Source organism: Geotrypetes seraphini, chromosome 12, assembly GCF_902459505.1.
Source record: "Geotrypetes seraphini chromosome 12, aGeoSer1.1, whole genome shotgun sequence".
Classification (NCBI taxonomy): Eukaryota; Metazoa; Chordata; class Amphibia; order Gymnophiona; family Dermophiidae; genus Geotrypetes; species Geotrypetes seraphini.
The window spans coordinates 67,305,229-67,318,304 of NC_047095.1; the positions used below are offsets into that span (position 1 = coordinate 67,305,229).

The 13,076-nt window shown below is 48.1% G+C and overlaps 1 protein-coding gene across 2 annotated transcripts in view; it reads right to left on the minus strand.

Moving 5' to 3' along the window:
- RAD54L (RAD54 like) overlaps positions 1 to 13,076 on the minus strand; it is a 90,255-nt gene that overhangs the window by 12,888 nt on the left and 64,291 nt on the right. For both annotated transcript variants that reach the window (XM_033915455.1, XM_033915456.1), the window contains 3 exons: positions 2,872 to 2,982; positions 2,280 to 2,403; positions 1,048 to 1,126 (listed from right to left, as the gene is read on the minus strand). In XM_033915455.1, coding sequence (XP_033771346.1) covers positions 1,048 to 1,126; positions 2,280 to 2,403; positions 2,872 to 2,982 — 314 coding nt within the window. The remainder of the gene's footprint in view (positions 1 to 1,047; positions 1,127 to 2,279; positions 2,404 to 2,871; positions 2,983 to 13,076) is intronic.

The window sequence follows — 13,076 nt, forward strand, 5'->3', positions numbered from 1 at the left end:
AGAGGGAATCCTTCGGGGAATCCCTCCGTGGGCGGTTGTGGAAGACCGGGCTTCCCCACTGCTCCAAGCCGACTCGCGAGGCACCATCGGCGGGGAGCTCTGGGCGCCTGCAGCCGCTGCCGACGGAGCTCCACCACCTTACCGACCCAAACCGCCGAGTTCAGGCCGGCCGCGAGTGCCTCGCGGCTGGACTAAAATTGTGTCCTACTCCCCCGGAGAAGGGCACAATTGCTCCATACGCGACCTAGCTATAAAAAAGTGCTGGTTACATGAAAAAATACAGTAAAATACAGTTTTCTTAAAGGGAAACAACCCTTCAGACCAGCACTACCTCAGGATTTTTTTTTTTTTTTTTTACAGAACAGACTCCACAGGCTCTCGAAGCAATATGCCTTGCTTGACTTAGGGGGCAAGGCTTACTGCTGAGGCTCCTCTAAAAAAATGTGGGGAGGTGGAGGAAGTGGGGGGAGGGACCCCGCTCGTGACCCGCCGGGTTTGACACCCCCGAGGTCGGACGAACCCCCAAACAGAGTCCGTCCAAGCTCCGTCCGGCTAAAAACAGGGACAATAAACCCCCTAAACAAATTCCAACAGCCCTACCAAGGGAGATGGGTACAGATCACTCAACACCTGCTGGAGACTGAAAGAAGACTGAGGGAAATAGAGAGGAGGGGCTAGGATATACTGTCCCAAAGTTTTGTTTTCAGTCTCCACCTGCTGGTCATGATTAGATATATACTCATTCGTAAAGTTAACCTCTACTGGTCTGGAGAGTGCTAAAGAAGTTGGTATTTTAAAGATTGCATCAAGTCTGCTGCTGCTCCTTCGAGATCACTGCAATTTGCAAAATGGAAACATCCTATTACCTGATGAACAGCAAAAAGGCCACAGCAGTGAACCGAAACATAGGATTAGCCATACTGGGTCAGACCAATATCCTGTTTCCACAGTGGCCAGTAGAAATATGTAAAGCTGAGCATCCCTTATCGAGGTGCAACAATGGAAACACAACTACCATGCAGCTTATCTTAATAAAGCTGAAATTACCGAAGGGTTGTTGAAGCGCTCGACTATCTTCGCTCTCTTTTTAATTGACATGGTGCCGTCCAGCCTCATGTACAGATACCTAGTAGAGGAGACAAAAGGGATTAGAGTCAGATGCTAACAGATCCACTTGTGCAACAGGCTTTCAATTAAAACAAACAAACAAATTTCATGGAAGTGGCTACCGATCCCAGAAATGACAATTATTATTCTAAATCAGCGTCTCGCAAACTTTGCGAGCCAGCGGCACGCTAAATTAAGGGCGGCGGCTCAAGGGCATATGGAACATGCATGACGTCATCATGTTGACATTTGCTCATCCTTCTAGACAAGGCCCTGAGACGCCAGTGGGGGAGTGGTGAAAAAGAAAAGGCGCTGTAACGGCCGACCACCTACAGGATGTGTCTCTTGCCACGAGAGGCCTGTCCTCTAGGCAGTCACCGGGCACTGGCGACACACCTGGAATCTCTCGGGGCACACAGTTTGCGATACACTGTTCTAAATGAATGTCCCTAAACCTCTCCAACTTTATTGATTGATTGATTCTGGTGTTTGGTCCTTTATGTCTGTCTGATTGCTTGTTTTGCGTGTGAATGTGTTTTAATCCTTTGATAAGTCTGTCCTTTTATCTCGAGTTCTTTTCTTAACTTTTATTGTAAACCGCTTGAACCTGTTCTATGATCAATGCAGTATATCACGTTTTTAAAACTATGAAACTAAATCATTTATATACTGCCTATATCCTAAGCAGTTTACATTGAATAGTGATCAGGTACTTGAGTGTTTTCCCTATCTGTCCCAGTGACTTGTCCAGGGTCACAAGGACTGGCACTGGGATCAAACCCACAACCTCAGGGTGCTGAGGCAGCAGCTGTAACCACTGGGCCACTTGCAATACTCTTAAAAACAAGCTCCACTCTTCCCTTGACTAACACTGGAGTAAGGATCCTGCCTAGCTTATACCATCATTAAGAAACCCCTAGCCCAGGGCTGCCTAAGTCCGGTCCTCGAGATCTACTGGCAGGCCAGGTTTTCAGGATATCCACAATGAATAGGCATGAGAGAGATTTGCATACCAAGAAGACAGTGCAGGCAAATCTCTCTCATGCCTATTCATTGCGGATATCCTGAAAACCTGGCCTGCCAGTAGATCTCGAGGACCGGACTTGGGCAGCCCTGTGAATAACAAGTACACAGAAAAATACATCCTACATATCATATTAGCATGTACATACTTCCGAGTCCTGCAAAGTTTCTCAAACAGGTCCAGAGTTTGGGTATAATTGGACACGAGCACGACCTTGTCATTACTGCTGCTTCTAGTGACGGCCAAAATATAGTCCAATACTAGCATTTTCCCTGTAGTTAAAAGAAAAAAAAAGGGGAAACTCCTGTACTAACTTGCCACAGTTTAAACAGATCTTCCTCCTCCACAGTCTCTAGCTCAGGGGTGAAGATCTTTATGGTATGTACAAATCTAACCCCATTTGGAGAAACTGCCTCCAAAAGCACTTGGCAGCATGTCATGAGGAAGGATCACAGCATTTGCACAATCATAGAAAGAAACATAGAAAGATGACGGCAGAAAAGGGCCAAGGCCCATCAAGTCTGCCCACTCTATAGACCCTCCCCTTAAGATTAGCCAATGTTTTGCCCTGACCCACGTAGTGATCCCACATGGGCGTCCCATTTATTCTTAAAATCTGGCACGCTGCTGGCCTCGATTACCTGTACTAGAAGCTTGTTCCATTGATCAATCACTCGCTCCGTGAAGAAATACTTCCTGGTGTTGCCGTGAAATGTAGCGGAAACAGATTATTTTCTTACCTGACAAATGTGGCTCCAGGAATTTTGTGCTGTAGCCTGCTGGAAACAAGTCAAGAGCTCCCTGAAAACCCTCTTCCTGCTCTTCGCACTTTTCATAAATCAGCGCTGGGTCTGGAGCCACAGGGAAAGCAGAAACAAGGAGAAGTGAGCACTACAGACAAAACATAACCATTCTTTCAAATCACATCTGACATAAGGACTGTATCCAAAACATCACATTTAAAGAGACGGTGATCCCCGATGCTTTACTTCTTGTAAATAAAGGCCTGGGACGAGCTCTCAGCCCAATCCTCCAATACAATAATCATCCTGGCTGTTGGTACATCTCCTCCTAATAAATAGAAGAACATAAGAATAGCCTTACTGGGTCAGACCAATGATCCATGTAGCCCGTCCTCAGGGTGGCCAATCCAGGTCACTAGTACCTGGCAAAAACCCAAACAGTAGCGACATTTCATGCTACCAATCCAGGGCAAGCAGTGGCTTCTCCAATGGTTAAAAGCTCTAGCCTCAGCACCCTGAGGCTGTGGATTTAAACTCACGCTGCTTCTTGCGACCCTGGGCAAGTCACTTAATCTCTCCATTGCTGCAGGTATATTAGATAAGATTGTGAGCCCATTGGGACCAGATGCACTGGTTTTAAGAAACCCTGCATTGCCAGGCCTTTCACCCATGTTCTGAAGAGCATTTGAAATCCCCTCCGGATGAAAAGTGCCCTGCTTTCAAAGAAGGGTGGGAAGTAGTTTGGGAGGGGTGCAGATAGAAAGCAGACCAAATACACTGTGCGTTGAAAGCAGATAATTTGTCGGTTGTCATTAAATTAACACAATACCTGATGTGGCCTCGTTTCATCCAAAAATAGGCTGCATCAGGGGCTTACAACAATCAGATGAACATAATTAAAATATCAAATTAGAAAAAAAATCATGTATAAATAAATGCCAATCAAATCAAATATAAATAACATATGTTTTAAATTTTTTATTCATTTTCATATATCAACAAGTGTAACATAGAAATTTAAAAAGATCTCATAAAACATACACTTGAATTCCTTTCATGTATCACTCTAAATACAATATATTATTCTGTATTTATAAACAATAATACCTAAAATAGCTGTATTACCTAATATGTATAATAATTGTTGTTAAAATTTAAACCCCTCTTTTCCCTCCCCTCCCAATACACATAACAATCCTATATAATAAAAGGCTAACTCGCGCATGCGCACTCCTATTAGTGTGCTTCCATGATCAGTAGTTCCGTGGCTGCATGAGTGCGCATGCGCGAATCCCCAGCACTTCCCTACACTCGCCGGAAGGACTGGACTGTATGAGTTCCCCAGCACAAGCGTGTGGCCGACCCAGGATCGTGAGAGGATGTGCCGTGCAAAGTGCTGCACACTACTGGAGGGGGAGGGACATACCGGCACAAACCTCCCGCCAGAGAGGAAGGGCTGAAGCCAGCAACAGCAGCGAATTGTAAACGCTGCTGTTGCCTGAAGCACCTGAGGCAGACGCTTCTCTCCCAGCGAGATGACTTTAATATCAAACCTCCCTCCAGCGTTGGCAGCCGCAGCACGCTAAACAGGCTGCTTCGGGCTTTCTCCTGCAGTTGAGTCCCTCTGCCGCATCACTGATGACATCATCAATGACGCGACAGAGGGACTCAACGGCAGAAGAAAGCCCGAAGCAGCCTGTTTAGCGTGCTGCGGCTGCCAACACTGGAAGGAGGTTTGATATTAAAGTCATCTCGCTGGGAGAGAAGTGTCTGCCTCGGGTGCTTCAGGCAACAGCAGCGTTTACAATTCACTGCTGTTGCTGGCTTCAGGCCTTCCTCTCTGGCCGGTCCTGCCTACTTCCTGTTTTCATGAAGACAGGACCGGCCAGAGAGAAAGACCTGAAGCCAGCAACAGCAATGAATTGTGAATGCTGCTGCTGACCAATGAAGTAGTTAAATGAGGAAAGGGAGCAGAGGGGGAGAGATGGCTTGGAGGGAAGGAGGAAGGTATGCCAGATCAAGGGAAAAGGAAGGAGGAGATGGAGAGAGGCCATATGGAACAGAGAGAGAGAGGGCGGACACTGGATGGAAAGAGAAGAGAGGGGCAAGACAGGGTGAACAGTAGATGGAAAGGGTAGAGAGAGGGAGACACACCGAATGGGAGTGTGGAGGACAGGGGGAGCAGACGTTGGAAGGAAGTGGGGAGGAGAAAGAAAAAAGGCCACATGCAGGATTGAGGGAAGAGGATAGAGTTAGAAATAAAGATAGACAGACAGGGGGCCAGGGAAAGACACAGACAGAAAGAATGACAGCGTCCAAGGAGAGAGAGACAAATTAAAAAAAACAAAACAGACAGACAGACAGACATCTACTCTAGCACCCGTTAATGTAACGGGCTAAAACACTAGTTATAATATAAATAACATAAGAACTGCCGCTGCTGGGTCAGACCAGTGGACCATCGTGCCAGCAGTCCGCTCACGCGGTGGCCCCAAGGTCAAAGACCAGTGCTCTAAATGAGTCCAGCCTCACCTGCGTACGTTCCAGACTTTAATAACAGTTGACAGCCATAAAATGTAACTGGCTTCTCCCAGGAGGATCCCAGACAGATTAATCCGCAGCCTGAAACATTACCAGGCTGGACTCTGTATTCCTTAAGCAAACTTCTTTGTTCAGTTCTCAAAGAATTTCTTATACAGAATCCACACTCTACCAGTGCGTCCCAAAGATAGGGCGAACTGGGAGTGTATTTCACATACTCTTTGTGCTCGAAACTTAGCTAAGCTGTATTTTGACCAGCAGATTCAAAGTTTAGCAGCACTTACCCGCTCTTCTATTAAAATGCGCTAGCAGTTTGTAGCACAGAGAGCCGCGCTGAATGGCCCGCGCTGCTCCTGACGCTCATAGGAATTCTAGCGCGGTTTCGTAGAAGAGGGGGTAAGTTACTCAACAGTTAGAAAACTCAAAGCTAGTAAACGTAAGGCTATCAGATTCAAAGATGAAAACCTGATGTTGGGGGTTTAAACCCACGCTGCGCCTTGTGACCCTGGGCAAGTCACCTAATCCCCCCCTTGCCCCAGGTACATTAGATAGATTGTGAGCCCACTGGGACAGACAGGGAAAAATACTTGAGCACCTGAATAAATTAATGTAAACCGTTCTGAGCTCCCCTGGGAGAACAGAATTAGAAAAATAAATATGATGTTGAGCCATGAAATTTACAAGTTATTCCATATTTTTCATTTCAGTGAGGCAACTGCATCTAGTAAATGGGCCCAAGTATAGGGAAACCAAGCCATTGTGACATCACCGATGAGGCTGGCACTTAGGCATTGGTGGAATGAGGCATTATGACATCAAAATAGGAGGAGCCACTGAAAAGTTCTCAGCCCACACAAGCAGAGAATGGGAAGAGTGTGGCACAGTGGTTAAAGCTACAGCCTCAGCAACCCACACTGCTCCTTGTGACCCTGGGCAAGACACTTAATCCCCCCATTAGATAGATTGGGACAGACAGGGAAAAATGCTTGAGTACCAAGTCATTGTGACATCACCAGTGAGGCTGGCACTTAGGCATTGGTGGAATGAGGCATTATGACATCACATAGGCGGGGCCACTGAAAAGTTCTCAGCCCAACCAAGAAGAGAATGGGAAGAGTGTGGCACAGTGGTTAAAGCTACAGCCTCAGCAACCCACACTGCTCCTTGTGACCCTGGGCAAGACACTTAATCCCCCCATTAGATAGATTGGGACAGACAGGGAAAAATGCTTGAGTACCAAGTCATTGTGACATCACCAGTGAGGCTGGCACTTAGGCATTGGTGGAATGAGGCATTATGACATCACATAGGCGGGGCCACTGAAAAGTTCTCAGCCCAACCAAGAAGAGAATGGGAAGAGTGTGGCACAGTGGTTAAAGCTACAGCCTCAGCAACCCACACTGCTCCTTGTGACCCTGGGCAAGACACTTAATCCCCCCATTAGATAGATTGGGACAGACAGGGAAAAATGCTTGAGTACCAAGTCATTGTGACATCACCAGTGAGGCTGGCACTTAGGCATTGGTGGAATGAGGCATTATGACATCACATAGGCGGGGCCACTGAAAAGTTCTCAGCCCAAACAAGCAGAGAATGGGAAGAGTGTGGCACAGTGGTTATAGCTACAGCCTCAGCAACCCACACTGCTCCTTGTGACCCTGGGCAAGACACTTAATCCCCCCATTAGATAGATTGGGACAGACAGGGAAAAATGCTTGAGTACCAAATCATTGTGACATCACCAATGAGGCTGGCACTTAGGCATTGGTGGAATGAGGCATTATGACATCACAATAGGAGGGGCCACTGAAAAGTTCTCAGCCCAAACAAGCAGAGAATGGGAAGAGTGTGGCACAGTGGTTAAAGCTACAGCCTCAGCAACCCACACTGCTCCTTGTGACCCTGGGCAAGACACTTAATCCCCCCATTAGATAGATTGGGACAGACAGGGAAAAATGCTTGAGTACCAAGTCATTGTGACATCACCAGTGAGGCTGGCACTTAGGCATTGGTGGAATGAGGCATTATGACATCACAAAGGCGGGGCCACTGAAAGGTTTTCAGCCCAAACAAGCAGAGAATGGGAAGAGTGTGGCACAGTGGTTAAAGCTACAGCCTCAGCAACCCACACTGCTCCTTGTGACCCTGGGCAAGACACTTAATCCCCCCATTAGATAGATTGGGACAGACAGGGAAAAATGCTTGAGTACCAAATCATTGTGACATCACCAGTGAGGCTGGCACTTAGGCATTGGTGGAATGAGGCATTATGACATCACATAGGCGGGGCCACTGAAACGTTCTCAGCCCAAACAAGCAGAGAATGGGAAGAGTGTGGCACAGTGGTTAAAGCTACAGCCTCAGCAACCCACACTGCTCCTTGTGACCCTGGGCAAGACACTTAATCCCCCCATTAGATAGATTGGGACAGACAGGGAAAAATGCTTGAGTACCAAGTCATTGTGACATCACCAGTGAGGCTGGCACTTAGGCATTGGTGGAATGAGGCATTATGACATCACATAGGCGGGGCCACTGAAAAGTTCTCAGCCCAACCAAGCAGAGAATGGGAAGAGTGTGGCACAGTGGTTAAAGCTACAGCCTCAGCAACCCACACTGCTCCTTGTGACCCTGGGCAAGACACTTAATCCCCCCATTAGATAGATTGGGACAGACAGGGAAAAATGCTTGAGTACCAAATCATTGTGACATCACCAGTGAGGCTGGCACTTAGGCATTGGTGGAATGAGGCATTATGACATCACATAGGCGGGGCCACTGAAAAGTTCTCAGCCCAACCAAGAAGAGAATGGGAAGAGTGTGGCACAGTGGTTAAAGCTACAGCCTCAGCAACCCACACTGCTCCTTGTGACCCTGGGCAAGACACTTAATCCCCCCATTAGATAGATTGGGACAGACAGGGAAAAATGCTTGAGTACCAAGTCATTGTGACATCACCAGTGAGGCTGGCACTTAGGCATTGGTGGAATGAGGCATTATGACATCACATAGGCGGGGCCACTGAAAAGTTCTCAGCCCAACCAAGAAGAGAATGGGAAGAGTGTGGCACAGTGGTTAAAGCTACAGCCTCAGCAACCCACACTGCTCCTTGTGACCCTGGGCAAGACACTTAATCCCCCCATTAGATAGATTGGGACAGACAGGGAAAAATGCTTGAGTACCAAGTCATTGTGACATCACCAGTGAGGCTGGCACTTAGGCATTGGTGGAATGAGGCATTATGACATCACATAGGCGGGGCCACTGAAAAGTTCTCAGCACAACCAAGAAGAGAATGGGAAGAGTGTGGCACAGTGGTTAAAGCTACAGCCTCAGCAACCCACACTGCTCCTTGTGACCCTGGGCAAGACACTTAATCCCCCCATTAGATAGATTGGGACAGACAGGGAAAAATGCTTGAGTACCAAATCATTGTGACATCACCAGTGAGGCTGGCACTTAGGCATTGGTGGAATGAGGCATTATGACATCACATAGGCGGGGCCACTGAAACGTTCTCAGCCCAAACAAGCAGAGAATGGGAAGAGTGTGGCACAGCGGTTAAAGCTACAGCCTCAGTAACCCACACTGCTCCTTGTGACCCTGGGCAAGACACTTAATCCCCCCATTAGATAGATTGGGACAGACAGGGAAAAATGCTTGAGTACCAAATCATTGTGACATCACCAGTGAGGCTGGCACTTAGGCATTGGTGGAATGAGGCATTATGACATCACATAGGCGGGGCCACTGAAAAGTTCTCAGCCCAAACAAGCAGAGAATGGGAAGAGTGTGGCACAGTGGTTAAAGCTACAGCCTCAGCAACCCACACTGCTCCTTGTGACCCTGGGCAAGACACTTAATCCCCCCATTAGATAGATTGGGACAGACAGGGAAAAATGCTTGAGTACCAAGTCATTGTGACATCACCAGTGAGGCAGGCACTTAGGCATTGGTGGAATGAGGCATTATGACATCACATAGGCGGGGCCACTGAAAAGTTCTCAGCCCAACCAAGAAGAGAATGGGAAGAGTGTGGCACAGTGGTTAAAGCTACAGCCTCAGCAACCCACACTGCTCCTTGTGACCCTGGGCAAGACACTTAATCCCCCCATTAGATAGATTGGGACAGACAGGGAAAAATGCTTGAGTACCAAGTCATTGTGACATCACCAGTGAGGCTGGCACTTAGGCATTGGTGGAATGAGGCATTATGACATCACATAGGCGGGGCCACTGAAAAGTTCTCAGCCCAACCAAGAAGAGAATGGGAAGAGTGTGGCACAGTGGTTAAAGCTACAGCCTCAGCAACCCACACTGCTCCTTGTGACCCTGGGCAAGACACTTAATCCCCCCATTAGATAGATTGGGACAGACAGGGAAAAATGCTTGAGTACCAAGTCATTGTGACATCACCAGTGAGGCTGGCACTTAGGCATTGGTGGAATGAGGCATTATGACATCACATAGGCGGGGCCACTGAAAAGTTCACAGCCCACACAAGCAGAGAATGGGAAGAGTGTGGCACAGTGGTTAAAGCTACAGCCTCAGCAACCCACACTGCTCCTTGTGACCCTGGGCAAGACACTTAATCCCCCCATTAGATAGATTGGGACAGACAGGGAAAAAATGCTTGAGTACCAAGTCATTGTGACATCACCAGTGAGGCTGGCACTTAGGCATTGGTGGAATGAGGCATTATGACATCACATAGGCGGGGCCACTGAAAAGTTCTCAGCCCAAACAAGCAGAGAATGGGAAGAGTGTGGCACAGTGGTTAAAGCTACAGCCTCAGCAACCCACACTGCTCCTTGTGACCCTGGGCAAGACACTTAATCCCCCCATTAGATAGATTGGGACAGACAGGGAAAAATGCTTGAGTACCAAGTCATTGTGACATCACCAGTGAGGCTGGCACTTAGGCATTGGTGGAATGAGGCATTATGACATCACATAGGCGGGGCCACTGAAAAGTTCTCAGCCCAACCAAGAAGAGAATGGGAAGAGTGTGGCACAGTGGTTAAAGCTACAGCCTCAGCAACCCACACTGCTCCTTGTGACCCTGGGCAAGACACTTAATCCCCCCATTAGATAGATTGGGACAGACAGGGAAAAATGCTTGAGTACCAAATCATTGTGACATCACCAGTGAGGCTGGCACTTAGGCATTGGTGGAATGAGGCATTATGACATCACATAGGCGGGGCCACTGAAACGTTCTCAGCCCAAACAAGCAGAGAATGGGAAGAGTGTGGCACAGTGGTTAAAGCTACAGCCTCAGCAACCCACACTGCTCCTTGTGACCCTGGGCAAGACACTTAATCCCCCCATTAGATAGATTGGGACAGACAGGGAAAAATGCTTGAGTACCAAGTCATTGTGACATCACCAGTGAGGCTGGCACTTAGGCATTGGTGGAATGAGGCATTATGACATCACATAGGCGGGGCCACTGAAAAGTTCTCAGCCCAACCAAGAAGAGAATGGGAAGAGTGTGGCACAGTGGTTAAAGCTACAGCCTCAGCAACCCACACTGCTCCTTGTGACCCTGGGCAAGACACTTAATCCCCCCATTAGATAGATTGGGACAGACAGGGAAAAATGCTTGAGTACCAAGTCATTGTGACATCACCAGTGAGGCTGGCACTTAGGCATTGGTGGAATGAGGCATTATGACATCACATAGGCGGGGCCACTGAAAAGTTCTCAGCCCACACAAGCAGAGAATGGGAAGAGTGTGGCACAGTGGTTAAAGCTACAGCCTCAGCAACCCACACTGCTCCTTGTGACCCTGGGCAAGACACTTAATCCCCCCATTAGATAGATTGGGACAGACAGGGAAAAATGCTTGAGTACCAAGTCATTGTGACATCACCAGTGAGGCTGGCACTTAGGCATTGGTGGAATGAGGCATTATGACATCACATAGGCGGGGCCACTGAAAAGTTCTCAGCCCAAACAAGCAGAGAATGGGAAGAGTGTGGCACAGTGGTTAAAGCTACAGCCTCAGCAACCCACACTGCTCCTTGTGACCCTGGGCAAGACACTTAATCCCCCCATTAGATAGATTGGGACAGACAGGGAAAAATGCTTGAGTACCAAGTCATTGTGACATCACCAGTGAGGCTGGCACTTAGGCATTGGTGGAATGAGGCATTATGACATCACATAGGCGGGGCCACTGAAAGGTTTTCAGCCCAAACAAGCAGAGAATGGGAAGAGTGTGGCACAGTGGTTAAAGCTACAGCCTCAGCAACCCACACTGCTCCTTGTGACCCTGGGCAAGACACTTAATCCCCCATTAGATAGATTGGGACAGACAGGGATAAATGCTTGAGTACCAAGTCATTGTGACATCACCAGTGAGGCTGGCACTTAGGCATTGGTGGAATGAGGCATTATGACATCACATAGGCGGGGCCACTGAAAAGTTCTCAGCCCAAACAAGCAGAGAATGGGAAGAGTGTGGCACAGTGGTTATAGCTACAGCCTCAGCAACCCACACTGCTCCTTGTGACCCTGGGCAAGACACTTAATCCCCCCATTAGATAGATTGGGACAGACAGGGAAAAATGCTTGAGTACCAAATCATTGTGACATCACCAATGAGGCTGGCACTTAGGCATTGGTGGAATGAGGCATTATGACATCACAATAGGAGGGGCCACTGAAAAGTTCTCAGCCCAAACAAGCAGAGAATGGGAAGAGTGTGGCACAGTGGTTAAAGCTACAGCCTCAGCAACCCACACTGCTCCTTGTGACCCTGGGCAAGACACTTAATCCCCCCATTAGATAGATTGGGACAGACAGGGAAAAAAAGCTTGAGTACCAAGTCATTGTGACATCACCAGTGAGGCTGGCACTTAGGCATTGGTGGAATGAGGCATTATGACATCACAAAGGCGGGGCCACTGAAAGGTTTTCAGCCCAAACAAGCAGAGAATGGGAAGAGTGTGGCACAGCGGTTAAAGCTACAGCCTCAGCAACCCACACTGCTCCTTGTGACCCTGGGCAAGACACTTAATCCCCCCATTAGATAGATTGGGACAGACAGGGAAAAATGCTTGAGTACCAAGTCATTGTGACATCACCAGTGAGGCTGGCACTTAGGCATTGGTGGAATGAGGCATTATGACATCACATAGGCGGGGCCACTGAAAAGTTCTCAGCCCAACCAAGAAGAGAATGGGAAGAGTGTGGCACAGTGGTTAAAGCTACAGCCTCAGCAACCCACACTGCTCCTTGTGACCCTGGGCAAGACACTTAATCCCCCCATTAGATAGATTGGGACAGACAGGGAAAAATGCTTGAGTACCAAGTCATTGTGACATCACCAGTGAGGCTGGCACTTAGGCATTGGTGGAATGAGGCATTATGACATCACATAGGCGGGGCCACTGAAAAGTTCTCAGCCCAACCAAGAAGAGAATGGGAAGAGTGTGGCACAGTGGTTAAAGCTACAGCCTCAGCAACCCACACTGCTCCTTGTGACCCTGGGCAAGACACTTAATCCCCCCATTAGATAGATTGGGACAGACAGGGAAAAATGCTTGAGTACCAAGTCATTGTGACATCACCAGTGAGGCTGGCACTTAGGCATTGGTGGAATGAGGCATTATGACATCACATAGGCGGGGCCACTGAAAAGTTCTCAGCCCAAC